This window comes from Xiphias gladius, chromosome 9 (genome assembly GCF_016859285.1).
Source record: "Xiphias gladius isolate SHS-SW01 ecotype Sanya breed wild chromosome 9, ASM1685928v1, whole genome shotgun sequence".
Taxonomy (NCBI): domain Eukaryota; kingdom Metazoa; phylum Chordata; class Actinopteri; order Istiophoriformes; family Xiphiidae; genus Xiphias; species Xiphias gladius.
In genome coordinates this window covers 11,951,045-11,970,333 of record NC_053408.1, presented here as the reverse complement: position 1 = coordinate 11,970,333, position 19,289 = coordinate 11,951,045, and the positions used below count along the sequence as shown (strand labels likewise).

General features: G+C 37.0%; 1 protein-coding gene across 3 annotated transcripts in view; it reads left to right on the top strand.

The window, feature by feature from the left end:
• The first annotated feature begins 436 nt into the window (after window positions 1–436).
• LOC120794181 (protocadherin-15-like) overlaps window positions 437–19,289 on the top strand; it is a 258,482-nt gene continuing 239,629 nt past the window's right edge. For 2 of the 3 annotated variants that reach the window (XM_040134959.1, XM_040134961.1), the window contains exons 1-3: window positions 437–899; window positions 1,797–1,861; window positions 2,705–2,747. In XM_040134959.1, coding sequence (XP_039990893.1) covers window positions 2,724–2,747 — 24 coding nt within the window. In that variant the 5' untranslated portion in view covers window positions 437–899; window positions 1,797–1,861; window positions 2,705–2,723. The remainder of the gene's footprint in view (window positions 900–1,796; window positions 1,862–2,704; window positions 2,748–19,289) is intronic. The other variant, XM_040134962.1, reaches the window with a different exon arrangement.

The window sequence follows — 19,289 nt, the reverse complement described above, 5'->3', positions numbered from 1 at the left end:
ATGGCGTAGTAGTTAGAGCTTTTGGCAGCATCATGGTGCCCAGTACCCAGTGCCACCAATAGAGGTGGGTTTTTAATAGATTTAGCACAAAGGAATAAGCTACATTGACAATATTTGTTAGAAAGATCTATTGATTTTTCACTCTTGGGTTTTGTTAAAAATAATACACAGTATAATAATAATGATAATAATAATAATAATTATTATTAAGTTTATTTGTATAGCACCTTACAAATACCTCAAACACACCAAACAATAAAAGCAGAAATACAGGAATCAAATATTGGTAAAAACAAATGTTACAAAGTGCTTTGCAAGAGATACATCATTTAAGAGCTCTTAATTCTTAAAATTTCTGCGGACTACAGTAGGTGACTTAAAAATAAAACACCTGTTGCTGCCACAGCGAGCCTTTATTTTGTAAAAGTGTCAGCAGTTCATGCGCCCATGATCCTTTTCTGTCACTCGGCAGTCGACAGTACCCAGAGGAAGGGACGCTAGCTAGTTGTGACAGTGCTCTAGTCTAGCCATACAGGAGCAAAAAAAAAAACAACTTCGAGACGGAGACAAGAAATGTTCAAGTTCACCCGCCATTCTCAACGACAGGCTACGTGCTATTTCCTCCCCGCCAGCCCCGTAACCAGGAAAAACGCGTCTGCTATCGTTAATTTAGCCCCAAATCCACCTGCCAGCACCAGTCCTCGCCACCTCTGGAGGACTTAACATGGGCCTTACAGGACAGGGACTTAATAGCTGAAGTACTGGACGTTGCGTGTCCTACAGGCCTTCGCCCTAAATGTCAAACTACTTTGAAAACTTTCAGTATTCACTTGAGAGAGTGAGAGAGAGCTTACTGGGTCATTGGATCACCGGAAATATTATCATTGAAGGCATCAAAGGTAAGAAATTATCTATTATATTAAAAATATCAGAAAATAGTGGAAAACACTGATCACAATTTCCTTTTCAGTAGTCTTCGTATTCACCTTTTGAAAACTAGATGGGTCACAATTCTATTAATAAAATTAAACAACTATTAAATAAATAGATTAATGAATTACACAAGTAATGAAATATATGTTTAAATCTGTGATTTTAAATAAAAATATTCAAATTTTAAATCCCCATTCCAATTTTAATGAATCCACCTATGTGATTTATATTTTTCATTTGTTTTTTTAAATTAATTAGTAACATATTTGATCGCATACTTATCTATTTCATTGTAAATTTTATTAATCGAATAATGACTTGCTAGTCATTGATATACCGAACCAACAGTTCTAAACCTTAAAATTAGTAAGAGAAGGTGGAACGCGAAAATGTCTGCAAAATAATTTAAAGAAATAATCAATTATCAGAATTATTGACGATTATTTTTAATTAAGTTGCCTAATATCTGAAATGTATAGAGACTGATGATCCTCTGCAGGAATTATGCACTATTATTTGGTTGCATTAATAGTGCTATATGTAAGTTTTCTCTGCTACCAAACTTGGTTTCTTGCCATGAGCGCGGGTGGTGGTGATGGCGACAGTGTTCGCTTGCCAAGAGCTTCAGCCATTGCCCTGTTTACAACACAAGAGGTTATAATACACCTTAAGAGCAGCGCTACGTCTTCATCCTCTCATGCTTAACTGAGGGCAGACTGGACGCTACAGTGACTCTCGCAAAGTAATATTACGAATTGAGCCGGCCTGGGGGCAGCTGGCTAGCATGCTAACTTCAATAGAAGAAAAGAAGTGATAGAAATGGAAGCAAAAGAGTTTACATTGTTGTTGCTTTCTATCCCTAGAGACAGCTCTGGCCAAGTACAGGAATGAAGTTTGATGCTGAACCCGCAATGTTTCTTCCAGACTGGTAAGTAAACAGCTGTTAAAGCTAACATTGGCTATGAAGTGATAGCAGAAACTTATATATATAGCACCTTTTTAAAAAAACATAAAGTTAAGTGAGAAATGTCATGTCAGATCTTTTACCATTAGGTGGAAGAACAGAGAAGTGGCTAGACCATTTTCCAAAAAATGAAAGTCTGGCATTGGTCAGAGTGGATTGAGCTCACAAGAGATAGGAGCCATCAATCAGTTTTTAAATGCTGATGGACAAGCAGCAGGCACTGTTCAGGACATCCTGTCAAAAGTGAATGGAGCTGAAACCATCCATTAAAAAGTATTTCAAAAGCAGCAGCAGCAGAAGCTCCCTGCTGTGGCGTAACTAATAAATCTGTCCCGGACTTGCATTGCATGTAACACCTCCCATGCCTTTTCTAACACCATGGACTTCAAGTGTTATTCACTGCCAGAATTATTCATGCTTTCACTCAAGCCTCAAAAAAGAGAATGTACCGTTATTGGGACACACAAAGCTCTCTCTGGGGAAATTAAGGTGTTCATTGCCATGTTGGAGTTCAGGCACCTACTGAGCTCAGTAAGCAAGGAATTGAGGAGAATACGAGATTGTGTAGCAGCGATCAGAGGTAAATCCAAAATTAAATACTTAGTTCAGGAAGTGCTTTAGAATGTAGTAACTAAGAGGATCACATATTTAAGCCAGAAAGCCATTGCAAAGTCAGTAAGGCAGTGTGGATTTATCTTAAATGAATCAGATTTATACCTTAATCCCTGTCCCTCTGCACATTTCTACCATATCATTACTAATCTTTCTGGAAACCCCAAATTCACATTAATTTAATCTTGTCTCTAGGTGATGATAACACCATAGGATGCACCCTGCTGAAACAGAACGGGTAAGAACAAAAGTGGGCAAGGTGATCGTAAAGTAAGCAGGTATTTTCATTTGAAAAACAATCAGGTATTTTCTATAGAGCTATAAATTTTGGTTGCCAGTAAATATCCTGCTTTAATTTGTACTTAAAATACAGACCTTGTTTGAAAGCTATTATTATGTAAATTTCCAAATCTGTAAATGGCAAATGTGTCTTTACAAAAAAAACACAGCAGCATAGCTAAAAGTCTTTACAAAAAGTCTACTCCTTAAGAATCCCTTTAACCACCTATAGGAAGTGAAAATCTTTTTCATTGCTGCTGCAAGTTCATCTTATCAACATGGTTTAGGGATGTTTAAGGGAACAAAATGAAATGAATGAAAAACCAAATGGAACTGCAGAGGCAGAACAAAATTTCACCAGTTGTGGCCTAAAAAAAATGCACAAACGCAGAAACACACACACTCACACACACGCTAAAATGGCAACTTTGACAATGGTTTATTGATTTGTGATCATGCCTGCAGTGGCATTTCAATCCTTTTTAACCAGCTGAGGAAATTCCACTAAGCCATTCGTTATAAATGTCACGACAACTTGTGTGTGTGTGTGTGTGTGTGTGTGTGTGTGTGTGTGTGTGTGTGTGTGTGTGCGTGTGCGTGTGTTTTTGTGTGTGCGTGTGTTTTTGTGTGTGTGTGTGTGTTTTTGTGTGTTTGCATATGGGCGCTTGATTGCTGCTTCTGGAAAGTGTGTGTGTATTTTTTTTATATTTGTGATGGTATATATATATTTTTTTTTTTTAAAAAAAGTTGAATGGACATATAAAACATAGGTGGAAACACGTGTGCCAATGGGGGTGTGTGTTTGTGTGTGTGTGTGTGTGTGTGTGTGTGCGCGCGTGCATGCGTGCGTGTGTTTGCACCCACCACCCATCCTGCAGGGAAAAGGAGGAAGGTTCAGTAGAACACAAGAACAGAAAAACAAAAAAAAAAACAGAAAGTAGCGTCTCGATGGAGGGGGAGAGGAGGAGGAGGAGAGAAAGAGAGACACACAGGGCGCTTGATTGCTGCTTCTGGAAAGTGTGTGTAAGCTTTTGAGTATTTGTGATGGTGTATATGTACGTAATTTTTTCTGAAAAGTAGTTGAATGGACATATAAAACATAGGTGGAAACACGTGTGCCAATGGGGGTGTGTGTTTGGATGTGTGTGTGTGTGTGTGTGTGCGCGCGTGCATGCGTGCGTGTTGCCACCACCACCACCCATCCCTGCAGGAATTTCAGAGTTCAGACAGACAAGTGTAGAACAAATCAAAAAAAAAAAACAAAGAGGAGGAGGCGTGCGTCGAGAGAGAGAGAGAGATGAGAAGAAAGAGAGCACACAGAAAAGAGAGTCAAAGCGAAATAAAGAGATTGAGAGACTGGGAAAAATATCAAGTCTGTCAGACAAGAGAGAAACAGTGGGAGAGAGCAGTAGACAAAAAGAGAGACTTGGTGCAGCTGTGAGTTGAGACATGGTACACAAGGGAAGATACTGGTTCTAAACATTACTTTTACATGTCAAACCATATCATATATACAGATGGTGACAAATTAAAGAAAAAAAACCTGAAAAAATGAGTAAAGAAACATAACGAATGCAGATGCTTCCACACAGGTGCACTGCATTGTACAATTAAGCAGTTAACATGCAATCGTGATCTGTGGCAGCTATAAAAATGCTGAGCAGGCCCAGCTGATTCTGATTTAGATTTTGTCTGGCAAGAGGAAAAGTTCCAAGTGACGTTGAAACAGGATTCATTGTTGTCCTATAATGAAATGTTTCTGTCCTGATGGGAGTGGTCTCCTCTAGGATCACAATGCCCCAATTCATAGGCCACTAGGGTTCACTGAATGGTTTGATGAGTATGAAAATGATGTGAATCAAATGCAATGGCTTTCCCAGTCACCAGATCGCAACTCTATTTAACACACATGGGAGATTTTGGGCCGACGTTAGACAGCTCTCTCCACCACCATCATCTAAACATCAAATGAGGGAATTTCTTTTGGAAGAATTATTTTCTTTCCCTACAGTAGATTTCCAGAGACGTGTAGAATCAATGCCAAGGCGCATTGAAGCTGTTCTGGTGGCTCGTGGTGGCCCAGCTCCTTACTAAGATACTTTATGTTGGTTTTTCCTTTTAATTTAATTCACCCATCTGTACATACTTCTGTTCTATTTTTATTTATTTATTTATATTCTCAAATTGCATTTTGACATGCCACAGTAGAAAACTACAGGTTATACATAATGAAATTAATTAGAACTGAATTTTATTTAGCGTCTTCAGTTTTAAGGTGCTGGTATTATGCATGCTGGCTCACTGTCAGCCATGTTATTAGCAACACCTGTGCATTAGCTACGATGATAAGTCAAAATGTCGACTGTGAAAAAGATCTATATCAGCCTGATAATGCCAATTATAGTGGAAGACAAATGACGCAGCAACTGATCTGCCTTGCAGTGTCCTGACAAAACAACAGGTTCTCCAAATTAAACAACAAAATACATTGTTTGTCTGTGCCCTCTAGAACAACACAATAATTTTTCTTTATGTGACAACACTATGGTAAAGGTTGGGTTAGGTTAAGGCACAAAAACGAACCAGTTAGTTTTAAGGAAAGATCATGGTTTGGGTAAAAGCAAGTGCTATGTTAAGGTGAAGACAGTTAAAGTCTGATGCTTCATTGACCCACTAACCCCCTCCGCCGAAATAGAAAGAACTTAAAAGGCTAGAAAGAATAGCAGTATGTATGGCAGTTTATTTTCTAGAACATAATTACATGAATAAAGCAAAAAAGAGTTACTTCTGAATTTGTGATGATGTCGAAGTCTTTTGCATTCTGGAGCAATGAGAAGACATCTAAGAAAGGGCCCTGATGTACACCATGTTGCAACAGACACAACATCTGAGGCAGAGAGAATAAAGGGTTGCTCTTTAGTGAAGTTCTTACTGAATTACATAGAAACCTCTACATGGACAGACGGCAAGACAGGCAGAGAGACAGAAAGAAAGCAAAATAGTGAACAGACACCAAAGTAATTTCCTGTTTCTGTACATATTTATTTGGCTGTTATGTTTGTTCAGTCAAGCATCATTTGTGTCATTGCAACAGTATTGATGTCGTGTAAACTCAATCCCACTAGTTTAAACACTCTTCTTCACTTTTGGACTTGGACTTTTCAAAAGAGTATAAAAAGAAAAACACTTCTGTGGTCACATTTTGCTGGTGAAAAGCATGCCTCCTCTTTGTAGCATTATTGTTATTGTTGTTATTGTTATCGTTATTATTAAAGATACTGGGTATCGACAGTTTGTTTGTTTGCCCCTCCATCCCCGTTTCTCAGTGATTCTTCCTCACTCCTCCCTCGCTGTCTTTACTAACATAAATCATTGCTGACAGTCAATAAGGTCCATGTCTAAAAGTTTTAAGTGCCCACCAAAAGGTCAAAACGTCTCAAATACCTCAGAGAGAGGTACTAGGGCCTGGATACAGACTATCCTCTGTCTAAGCAGCCAGAGCAATGACAGTGATCAAGTGTTCCACAGACTACAGCTGGGTCCTTGCCTTTTAAGGTACAGAATTTATATGGATCAAAAGCTCAGACAATAAATAAGTCAAAAATGTCCTTAGTCCAATAAATCTCTGAATGTAACCCAGTCCTGGAACACCACTTTGTATTGGTTGGATTGATTCATGCTGTTTGTAACCCCAAATATATGAAAATGAAAGCTTTAAATATTTAGCCACATTCAAACAGTTTCAGACACATAACTAGCAAGTTCTTTTGAACGTTGTAATGTAGCAAAAATGCTTCTCCTGAATTCAAAATGTTCATAATCTATAGGGCTGCAGCTACCAGTTATTTTCATTTTGACCAATGGGCATATTATTTTTTGATTACTAAAATCATCCATAATAATTTCCCACAGCTCAAGGAGATGTATTCAAATTTCTTGTTTAATTTGACCAATTGCCCAAAGCCCAAAGATAATCAGTTTATTGAGATATATGACAAAAAAAAAAAACAGAAAATCTTCACATTCAAAGCTGAAACCAGTGGATGTTTGGCATTTTAGCTTGAGAAAATGACTAAAACAATTAGTCGATTACCAAAATAGTTCCAGATTATTGCTGGCTAATTGTTGGAGCTCTAACAATCTACTTATTTTTATAAAGTTTGCCAATAGACTCGTCAAAACCTATACCCGGGAACGTTTCAGGAAAAAGGGTTGCTATTGCTGGTCCCATTAAGTGAGTTTCAACTAAAGCACATCAATGATGCTTTGAGCAGAAATCCTAACACTAGCATGGCAAGCATGCTCACAATGATGATATATGGAAACGTGTTGATGTTTAGCACGTATGATGTTTTCCAGCCTCACCGTATTAGTTCAGAGTGTTAGCATTTGCTAATTAGGACTAAACACAAAGTATAGCTGAGGCTGATGGGAGCATCATTACTTTTACAGGTATTTTTTTATAAACTGTATAAGTGAAAACTTGGTCTTTAGTTGGCGCTAGAAGAGTTTACAGAAGATTACCAAAGTCATGAGGATTCATCCTGTGGGTAATATGAATGTCTGTAGAAATTTCATGGCAGTCCATCCTACAGTTGTTGAGAGATTTTGCTAAAAAACAAAAATGTCAACATCATAGTGGTGCTACAGGAGACGTCAGGGGATCACAAATGTAGGTTTCATCCTCTGGGTAACACGAATGTCTGTTAAAAATTTCATTGCAATCCATCTAAAATTTTTTGAAATAAATTAGATTGGACCAAAGTGGTGAGTCAGCCGTGCGTCATGCTTGCACACATGCTCCTTTATATTTTGAAACAGATGGCACAGTCGGAATAAATCTATAAACTCATCTTCTTTTGACTTCAGGGCAAACGGACAGGTTTCATATGTTCTGTTTTGATTTTGTTGCCACTGGACACGCTCGCCCACATGCACGCACATACACAAACACTCCGAACATTACATTCACAGTCTTGTAATGGGCCTGTCTCTCTCTTTGTATCTTTCATACCAACACATACTCTGTCTGTCTGCCTCTACCCAAATGTTTATAATATCACGATTTTCTTTATTTCAGTCAAGCTCTATTTGACCGCTTTTATATTTCTATACAATCAGTGTGGAATTGACTGATTTCTTCTTATGCTTCAGTGATGATGGACAAAGAGAAGGGTGTCACAGCATAGTGTGTGTCAATGTGTTTGTATGAATGATAAGGAGGGCTGTTAATGGTTGAATGATTGTGTGATAGTAAAAGATATTACATCTAGAGAGCTGAGAGCAGCTTTGCGTGGGCTGTGTGGCCTATGCTGTTTGTTGTATTAGCGCCTAAGTTTGCAAATGAAGTGCGAAATGACAAATTGTGTCATCTGGATGGTTGGATGATGATGCTGATGAGTATAAGAGATGAAGGATAGGGTTCTTTCTGGTTCTTCATTGCTCAGGTTTTCCACTATACACAAAAACGGGAACAGCCATTGCTTCGTTTATAGTTTAGTTTGCATCTAGGAGCAGGGCAGAGTGAGTTGTGGGTCAGCCTCAGCAGCAAGTGAGAAACTTACTTGGCATGTGTGTGCAGTCATGATGTCCACTAGTGTCCAGGAGTGAATAAATTACCTTGATAATTCTGAAGCTACAATACAAAAAGATAAAAAAGACAATTACCTAAACTTTTCCTGAAGATGTAATTTCCCTATTGGTGTGTTGGTGTGTCTGTTGTGATCGATAAGCCATTTTATAACTATCTCAATTAGAAACCTGACCTATTATCATCATAGTGCTGATGGAAGGACCACACTTGCATACTTTCAGGCTGGTCGCTAACTTGTCTGTCTGTTGTTTAGTGGTGAACAGGTAGTGTATAGTGGGTTTTTAGCGCTTCTTTGCTGAAATCAGCTGCCTGCTGACAGCAATGAGTGAACCAAAAAAGTAATGCCATGTGCCGCAAAGCCAAAACAAGCTGAAAGACGCAAAAATGCCCCATAGAGCTGAGAGAGTGCATGCAGTTGGATGATAGTCTTTTGGTTCATTGCCATGAGCGTCCCCTTTTACTCTGATCACAAGACTATTAAGAATTGGTACAGTCTTTGTGGTGCTTCAGCCCATTTAATCTCTGTGTCAGTGGCTGTGTATGATTTTGCCAAATGCAGACATTTTCAAATCGTACACATTTTTGAATTTAAAACTAAATTACTTTCTTGGATTGGTCACTTTAAGGTCATGTCATCCCAAATGTTAATTGACTTAATTGAAGTGAATGAGTTTGATGATGCTCATACAATATCACCGCTGATGGAGGCTGCATAACTGAAAGGCAACTACTGCTAAGGTGCACTTCAGTGAGGCATTATTAACCCCCAGCAACTGAAGCTATGAGATTCAGTTTTTAGTTTTGCCACACATGGAGCTAGTTCTCACTTTGAATATATGTACGTAAGTGTATAAGCCAGTTTTAAAATTTGTCAAAGTCAAAGGTTTGGGGCCAGAAAAGCAGGTAACTAAGAGCTACAGTATATATCAAAAAAGATCATAATTAAATTTATTTATTCGTGCACAATACCTCATCATTTTATTGTTTATCTGACAACATTATCGTCATCAAACATTTACAGCTGTTGGATATTAGGTCCAATTTTTTTTGTTTTGTTTTGCCTCCTATGAAGCTCGCCAAAACCTTCTTACCTCTGGCTCCAAGCCCTCAAAGCACTCATAGTTAACCCACCTGCAGTGAAAGGTGATGATGAATGATGTACAGTTACTTAGGGAATATTTTTTTATTTACCCTTCTTAGAGGAGCACCGTCAGTGTAAGAGTTGGCTGTCAACTTTACAGAAACCGCATCACAAACACAATCAGTGTATCTCATGCATGCTCTTTCTCCATCGCTTTTTCTCCTTTTGGGTACTGGAATAGGCCTTGAACTTTTAGATTACCAAATTACCACTAAAACAAAATTTATTCATTTTTTTTTAACCAGTGCACTTGAAATTTGTCCACAGATTTGGAGATCTTTCAGATGTGTCACATTATTTTAAAAACTTGCATATCAAAGTGATGACTGCCAAATTTCTCATACAGCTGACAAGTGCTCAGAATGGATTTTCAGCCTTCTGCCTGTATGAGGTGATTGCTGATGAAAATGATTATTTGTTAAAATGGTCTGTCAAAAACTACAGCATAGCCCAACATCCTCCTGATTGGTCTAAACTAGGTTTGAAATGACAGATTAATTGTTTCTGTAATCATTAATTCCCTTGTTCAAAGCATGTGCTGTTCTATTTTGCTCTTTCTTTTCCCCTCTCTTCTTTCAATAGTTTGTTTTTCTAGTTTTCTTCAAGTCTCCTTTTCAGTCCTCTGACTTTACAAATTTCTCCCTGCATCTTTTCATTTCCTTGCCCTCCCCTCGATTTCCATTCATCCGCAGAATTAAAACTAGTTTTATAGGAGCGAATCAGCAGTGTTGTTATCATCAGCAGCACTGACTAATGTCCCTCAGCACAAGCATTGTAATGGCACAATCAATACGAGGCTTTAATTATTAAGTGGGTATTGGTGTGCAGTTTGCATTAGCAGTGCTGAAGACTCATAAATGATTAAACATATTCAGTCTGACCCAGCTCCGTGTGTGTGTGTGTGTGTGTGTGTGTGTGTGTTTGTGTGTGTGTGTGTGTGTGTGTCTGTCTGTCTGATAGAGGGGGAGAGAGAGAGAGCACAATTTATATGGAAAAATATTGCTTTGTCGACCAACAGGAAACTTTTGACTGGGCATGATGGACAGTATTGGTGGCAAAAACTATGTAACAAATTCATGAATACCAATAATGAATGTGTGGTAAAAGCATGTTTTTTTAAGGATGCAGAGTGTGACAAGCGTGTAGTTAAAACCCTGCGTTATTCAACATCCATATAAATGAACTTGGCCATAAACTAGAGTAGTGCAATACACTGGGTCCTAAACTCCTTGACAAGGAAATAAAATGACTCCTTTTGACAGAGCAATCCCAACTCAAAGTCCTCTTACTAGTTTCTTTCCATAGCCTTCAGTCCTATTACATGGTCTACATCAGCAGATGGATTTGACCTTAAGTTTGATCTGTTACCATGTGAGCTCACTAGCTGTTATGTTTCAGTCCATACTATTTTCATTATAGATTAAACTGACAGTTATTTTCTTGATTTAATCGATTCATCTTTTATATCTTTTAAACATTGTTCCAGTTTCCAATAGCCTAGGGAAGCATTCAGATGTCTTGTTTTGTCTGACCAGAAGTCCAAAATAAAACAGTTTTGCTTTGAAAATTACAAAAGCAATTAAGTGATTATTAAAATATTTTCCCAGTTAATTATCTGTGAATCGACAAGCCAATTAATCATTTAATCATCTGAGAATTTCAGCTGTAATGCATAGCATTATCGGGCTTCTTGTCCGTGTTGTCTTAAAGCCTGTATGGTCATGTTTGACCTTGGAAATAGATTGGGGGAAAAAAAAGTCCAAAATCAAAGTCCACTTACTCGCTTTTTCCAGACCTTTCAGTTGCATGACACACTCACTGGGGATGGATCTGTTGACATCTGACTATTATGTAACTATTTCCAAGGTTTCATCAATGAATTTTTCATCTTAAAAAGATTCTCCTCTTTACAGATGACCTGCTGTTAATGTTTAAAGATGACCTACAGGAAGGAGACAGAGCAACAACCTTATATTATCTTTGTAAACTAAGTTACAATTTAAGTGAAATCAACCCTGGTCGGCCTGAGCTAGAGCTGTTCTGTGGAGCTGATTATGCACAGCAGTGTGTTTCCCTTCCCATCCATATTAGATAAATCTAATGTCAGTCAGCTGTTAGACATGTGAGCATAGTGTCACAGACACATGCTAATGCCTCATTAAACCATCAATAGATAGATATAAAGACATGGAGGATTCAGTTTGTCTGGTCCTGGTTTACACCTGATTCAGTGTGTGACAAGTCGTGGTATGATTTTGAGATAATTGGTTTGAGCTGCATACATTTTGAATTAAAAAAATCTTATTTGATTCTGCTTTACTTAAGTTTGTTGCAAGTGCAGCTGTTTTGGGTTGCCTCCGTGTGTATTTAACATGCACATGTATGAGCATGTATGCAGGTTTTTTTTTTGTTTTGTTTTTGTTTGTTTTTGTTTTGTTTTTTGCATACATATTTACAGTGTGTACATTCCTTCTAACATCTGCCTGCACGTGAGTGTGTCTACACTCAAGGTGTGTGTGACTTAATTGCAGTTGTATGTGTGGATGGGTTTTTTTTTTTTTTTTTTCCCCTCTTTGAGCCTTTGAAATCCCATAATGTGAACGTTGTCATTCCTTGCCTGTGGTCTTATAAAATCAAGCTGAAAAGTGAATAGCCTGCGTTGTTCAGGTGTAAGACTTTGTAGTCAGAAGGTCTTTGATATTTGGCAACTTTTTAAAGCCAACTGAGACAGGCTGTGCAAGTAGGAGCGAGGCAATTAACTGACTCATAGCTGAACCAGTACTAAGGCACATAAGAATTAATATATAACTTGTAAGAAAAGTCATGAAATCTTTTTTCTTTGTTTTACAATCAGTTTATATTAACAATAGGTTTGTTGCATTGGGATATTTTTCTTTCTTTCTTTCTTTTAAAAAAAAAAAAAAAAAAAAAAAAAAATGTTCAGCTTCCCCAAAAGGGCTTATTAGCATTACAAGTTCTCCTCTATTACAGTAAATGGGTCATTGCAAACACATTTTTACGATGTTTTCAATGGAGACATGGGCAAGTAATATGTACTAGCATTTTAAAGTTGCCTTGGGGATTTTTCTTTGAAACAAACAAAAGGTACTTTTTTCATTCAGTGTTACTCACCAAAACGCATTGTGTATGCTTTGAGCTCTAACGTATGTGTTGAATGCATTTCCTTCCCCATAAAACATTTGCAAAGATGATTTTTAAAGTATTTTAAATCCAAAGGTGTTTAGATCCATGTTTGCTGTCTACCAGTCTTCTTCCCTGCCTTTGCTTGCGTACTGCAGCATATCTTGGTGTTTCAACTCCACCTGTTGATCAGTGGAATAGTGTGAAAACATTTGCAGGACCATGTATTGTACCATCTATGTGCATGTGCTTCCTCATATGCATGCCTGAAATTAACAAAACAGGGACCCATGCACTGAGGAACCTTTAACTTTAATTTGGTGTTTAGTATAAAGGAAATGCTTCCCATTTGAGAAAGTTATTTAATCCCAAACTACACACACGTTAACTCCACACAGTGGTGTGAAATGAATGGGCATTTTTTTTTTTTGTTTACAATATGGACATGTTGTCAAAAATAATGGGTTTAATTCTTAAATACAGATTTTCATCAAAGTTACTCTGTTAAAATAAAGAATCCAATGTTTTTATGTCTCAATAAATCAACTATAGTTAAATAAAGTTACAATGTTCTCTATTTTATAGTAAACAGAAAACCCTTATGATGAGCATGGGTCAGAAAATAATTACTGTAATAGCTCCAAATAATCGATAATAGATAATCGATAATAGATTAAAACATAATTAATATATCATGTTGTGCTGTAGTCTGTACTTTTAAGATCCAGTTTTCACCTGCGTGTATAGTAAGTGAAGACTGAATGATTCAAGGGTTTAGGTGTTAAACTGACCTGAAGAGCACGATTAATATTGTAATAAAGTAGAATGAATTAATAAAAGTAAAAAGATTTATGTATTTTTTAAATTAAAATGTTGACTAAGTGTGAGTATATGCTGAGTGGTTTTGTGGCCTAGTGATGGGTAAGCATATCAGACTGTGAATGTTGGCAAGTGCGGGTAGATTAAGCCACTCTAATACTTGTGTGAAAATGGTCTTTGAGTGTGTGCATGTGCGTATTTAACTGCCCATTATGGTCCAGCGTGAGCGCAGTCAGCATTTTCAAAGATCTTTATCGTAACGATCAATAGGTACATTAACCATTCGGTTTATAGAGCAACAATATGTGAATAAATATTGAGTGGACCTCCTAGATCCTGCAATTCTTGTCAGAGTTTGACATAGATGGAAATTAATCAGTAGTCCGACAAACACGTCAACACAAGTCTGCCTCGTACTGTAGTAATCACTTAAAAGCACGAGGATGCATGGCCAACAGGTTTCTTCCAATAGTGCTGTGTGTCCCTGACAATACTGTGATTTTAGTTTTAGTGGTAAGACATTTAAGTTCTAGACTTTTACAAAAGATATTTAAACTTAAAGCAGACGAAGCTCAAATTATCCAGGTATTAAAGATTCATAGCAGCAGCAGTAGCCGTGCCCTTTTACACCTCAGTCACACAGCTTAGATACCACCATACACCTCAATGAGTTGTCACATCGCATCTGATCACTAAGCCCACTTCATCAGTTAAGACATCATTCCGTACCCTAGTTTATCTGAATGCTGATTGGCTGCTTGCTTCAGGCCCTCCACTTCTAACACAGACCATTTAGAAAACCAGCCATATCACCCTTTACCTGCTCATTTGGCTTTTACTTTTACTTGGTTGAACGTTTCCCAGAAGGCAGAGTCAAGTTAGGCTGTCCACTGCTAAAGAGACAAACTCAGGCTTAAAAAGAAACTGTTGGGTTGTTATTAGGCTATTTACTGCTCCATTTGTGTTTTTATGGCTGATGTAATGCTCTTAGGAAATTAGTTTTAAAATGCTTTGTTGGCGGGCAGGGGATTATGAGATTGGGGTCCCAGAAATAGTTAGGCTGCACAGTGGGGCACTGAAACTCAGTAATTACTAAATCTCTGCTGCTTCCTCTCTCGTTACTGTCTTTTTTCCACCCTTAGATTCTGCTCTTTCCCCTTTTCTTGCATGTTTCCATTTGAAGAGAGTGTATGTTATCTCCTCTCGTTCAATATCTAGATATCAATTTGTATTTATTATTCACTTTACTAACTTTCAAGTGAATTACCCACTAGTAACCACTATCTTTTCAAGATTTCAGGGTCCTATTTGCGTACAAACAGCATATCTTTGGGGTTATTTTTGTGCCATCATTCCATATTGAGCATGAGCATTCTGTGTCATTGCTCTCTCCTTAAAGGCTGTATTTTGTTAATATTTTAATGGATGGTTGCACAGAAAAATGTGGAACAGACGGGTAAAGATGTGTCGGAAAAAAAAAAGTAAGAGAAAGTAAAAGGGAGGGGATTACATCTCATATAAATCAGGCTAAAAATTAAAACCCAAGATTTTGCCCCATGGTACATTTTATGTGAATTAATATTGAATCATTTGTCTTTGGAACATTAAGCAATTATTTAAGACAAAAAATACACAATACATCAATTGCAAATAAGCCAGTAATTTTGGTATAATTTGAAAATGATTATTACTCAGCCACATTAGAGTATCACATTTTATAATTCAGTTACTTTGCTAACAACACATGGTCTTTCGTTATGGACTGTTGCAAATCTGCTACAAATACAAGGTCGGAGTAGGTGTTTGGAACAAAACCTGTAATTGCTGGCATCAAAGTTAGGGTGGATGTGAATGGGACATAAAGCTCCATAGTTCATGGGTCATTTAATGTTGAAGCTTCTGAAATGTTAGCTATCGCAATTTGTGATATATTATAAATTTGATCATTCCCTCTTTTTTACAAGCTGTAAAACAATAAAATGATACAATTTTCTCACCTTATACCTTATTACTAAGTGAGTGAACACTGAATTCCTCTGTCTGCTTGATCATTACATCATATTTTAAATGTTCTTATGAGAAAGTATCTTGTGAAAACATTGCCAGTCTTCTCCAACAGTAATGTCTGTCTGAAAATATTGTGATATTAAATTGTGTAAAATTTGCGTAGCCCTAATATCTAATGTCCCTCTCTTTGAAAGACATTGTCACATTAGTCTACACGGATGTTCACATATTGAAGGAATATGAAATATTTGTATGGGATGTACTTAATTCTGTAGGGGAAAAAAAACAAATACCCATACCAGAGTGCAGTTGTTTTTCCATCTTTAAATCCAATATTACCTCTGAATTTAATGCCAGTATGACCATATTCTGAGTATACTGTATTTCATTACCTGAAAAAGTGGAAATTTCTTATTTCAGTGCTTTATTTTTAGCCTTGCTAGAAGCATCGCTGTAGGGAAGGGAGTCGGTCGGTTGGTCCACCACTTTCATCCAGACTGATATATTGGTAAAAATAGTTGTTGAGTTATATCTTTAATAATCTATTCTTCCACATACTAGGCAAGTTATTTGGCTTTTTTTTTGGTTTGCATTTTTGGATTATGATTTTATGAAACAGACTTACCACTTCCACTAAATAAGCATCATGCTGTTGGTCATACAGTTTAGACCCTTAGCTGCGTTGAGATGTCGACACCTACCCAAAACCGTACATACTTGCACAGTATGTCTTCAGAGTTCGAAGCCGTTCGATACAAATTGAGATTATAAACCTGCTTTGCATCCAGATCACATTCAACGTCGGTGTATAATCTGACAGTAAAGAAATGACGTGAGTTTTAAAACAAAATTGCTGAACCATGTTATGCTGATTTTAACCTGCATGAAGCATTTCAATCCACATAATATCCTTATCACATAGTGCCACAGGGGCAGCTTGTCTCTTTCTTGTTCTTTCGTTTACTGTCCCTCTCATCTCACTCTTCCTGCTCCCTCTTTCCATTTTGCACAGTCCCTGTTTCTTTTCTATCTTTGTGTTTCTCTCAGTTCTCTCTTTGTCATTCTCTGTCATAATGAAATATGGATTTAACCAACAGATGGATTTCATTTACGGCTGTACATTTTTTTTTCTTGACTTAATCCATGATTTGTTTATTCTACATATTCAGTGTTCTTTAACTCATACAAATAACTTAATAATAATACGTTTTAAGATATATATCTATATATATCTCATAGACAAACAGTATGTTCACAAACACACTTTCCTGTTTCCTCTTGTGTAGCTTTTTTGACAGTGGCCACAGCATTTAATTGAGTTCCTGTCAGAAATATCAATTGTTCAATTTCTTATTTGTCACAGGGCTGGGGAGAGAGAAGTGTGAGGCAGAAGGATATTTACTCCCATTGTGTAAACTAACTGTCACTCAGAAGGTTGCAATAGAAACAAATTGAGCAGTGGAAACAGAAAAAATAGGAATAGAAAATGTGATTGAAGTAATTGTATATGAAAGGATTACTAAAACACTCCCATCTACTTTGATACTTTCTCACTAACTCACCACCCTTTTAATTAATGGCCAAAGCCTTTTTCTGTGTCTCGCTGTTTACAGACTTCCAAAGATAGAAATATTACCTCTATGTTTTAAGAACTGTTTATGTTGCTGTTTCTTTGCTTTTTTTTTCTTGTAATACTGAATTAGCGGATCTCTGTCAGTTGGTGCACATCTGTGGCTGCATCTTCAAAGGTCAAGAAATCATCCATGTCTGTTATCAACCTCGAACACCTGGTATGCAGATTTTATCAATAACACTTAAACTGTTAATCTTGCGTCTTAAACTAGCTTCTTAATCCTCATTAAAATAACGGTATGAACACAAAGCAGCTTCCATGCTGAAATGAAACCCTATGCTGCATAAAGAAAATGTAGAAATGTTGAATATGAATGGGAGTCCCACAGTGTAATAATACACTTGATGTTTAAGTATTAAGAAGTGGTTTACAATGGAGGAGCTGCTTTTTCATCCTTTTTACAAAAAGCTGTGATAATTCTGGCATCCTTTTCACTGTTAAACTTTGGAGAACATAACTTGTTAGCTCCTCATCCATTGGTGTCTATGCAGAAAAATGCAGAGAATTTAGTATTCCCACCAACCAAAAACTTAAGACTCCAGATCCTACCGACAGGTTTGTGTCTCGGCTGATAATTCTGCTGTGAAAAGGTTTTTGTTTTTTTTGGGGTTTTTTTTCTAAGCAATTTTAACCTATTTCAGTTCCTAGAGTTCACAGTGTATCACTAGAAGTCTTCCATGTGTCATGTTGATTTTTGTGGTATGAGTTTCAGTCAGTGTTTCAGTGTAATTGTTCCAGCGTCTCTAATCTTAAGCTTGCTTAAGATGCAAGAGCCGGGTCATACCACTGATCAAGGGTTTAGAATCCTTATCTGTCACTTTTAGAAAAGTGTTCAGCTATAGCACAGAAACCTTGTGACACTATAAAAGAAAGAGAAACAAAAGAAAACAAAATGAGCTCTTTGAGTTTAGCACTGCCTGTCTGGCTATAAGCTGCTCATATATTTATTTAAACTAATGTGCAGTACCTCAGTAAACTTAGTTTTGCTTTCAAAGTTTTTTCTTTTGCCATTATTATATGTATTGTGATGTGATTTCTAAATTAGCTATATTATTTTTTATTTAAACCTGCAATAACTGACCTTTTTGGCAACTTGAGATTATACACGGAACAACATTAGCATTCATCTAGAGTTATGCTTCTGGCTACCTGGCGAATGGAAGTCCAGAATTAATTCTGTTTTTTATACAACTTTTTGTTTTTCACTAGAGCTAGTTAATTGGACAGGCCAACATATTGGCTGATATTAACTTAATGCACATACGTAGATATCGGTGTATATGTCTCCCGACAAGTAACAAACTGTAAAATGCCTAACTAGGTTTTGAAGAAATTTAGAAATTTAGAAAGTGTCTCCATAGCATAGTTTGTCCACTAAAGCATTACAGAGTTTATTTTTACACTGCAAAATTTCCATCTCATTGTGTACTGTATCTCGGTCACAATTGGGGAAAAAACACCAAGTCTAAGGGATCCCTATCAGGGTTTGCTATGTTATATATTTATCTTAAAAAGTACTGTTTACCAATACATCATTACCAGATTTTTTTTTTTTTTTTAAACAAAATATTGATAGCGGTATGAACAGCTAACCAGATAGTTGCCAACTTTGTCTGTCTGCTGTTAAATGCTAGACAGGTATTGTACACACATAGTTTTCTGCTGCTGTCAAAATTGACGATGTTGAGAGCCATGAGAGTGAACTTAAACAATGAGCTTAAAGATGCTAAAAAGCTCCATAGAGCAGAGGGGAACTGCAGAGTTGGGTGTTAGTTCTGTGTGAGTTCGTCACCACAAGCTACCTATTTCACATGATCCATTGTTGATATATGATATGATGTATATCATATGAAATGTGATATTGCCTGATCGTCAATAGAATTGGATACTCTTCAAATCAGTGATTTTTGTAGATATTGTTCCAAGCAAGTGCAGAGTCATGGCTTTATTTTTCCATTGCCGTTTTTGACTAAAACCCCCTTGATTATTAAAATGATTCATACTTACCTTACACTGCTTCCAAACACTGACCTGCTCCTTTAGTTGCTTTACCAAGCTTCTTCCATTTGCCACTATATTTTTATTATTTTATTGACTATAAGAGATGTAGTTATCTGAGCCGAAGGGATTTCCTTTGATGTTCCTGCCACAATGTGAGCATGGTAAT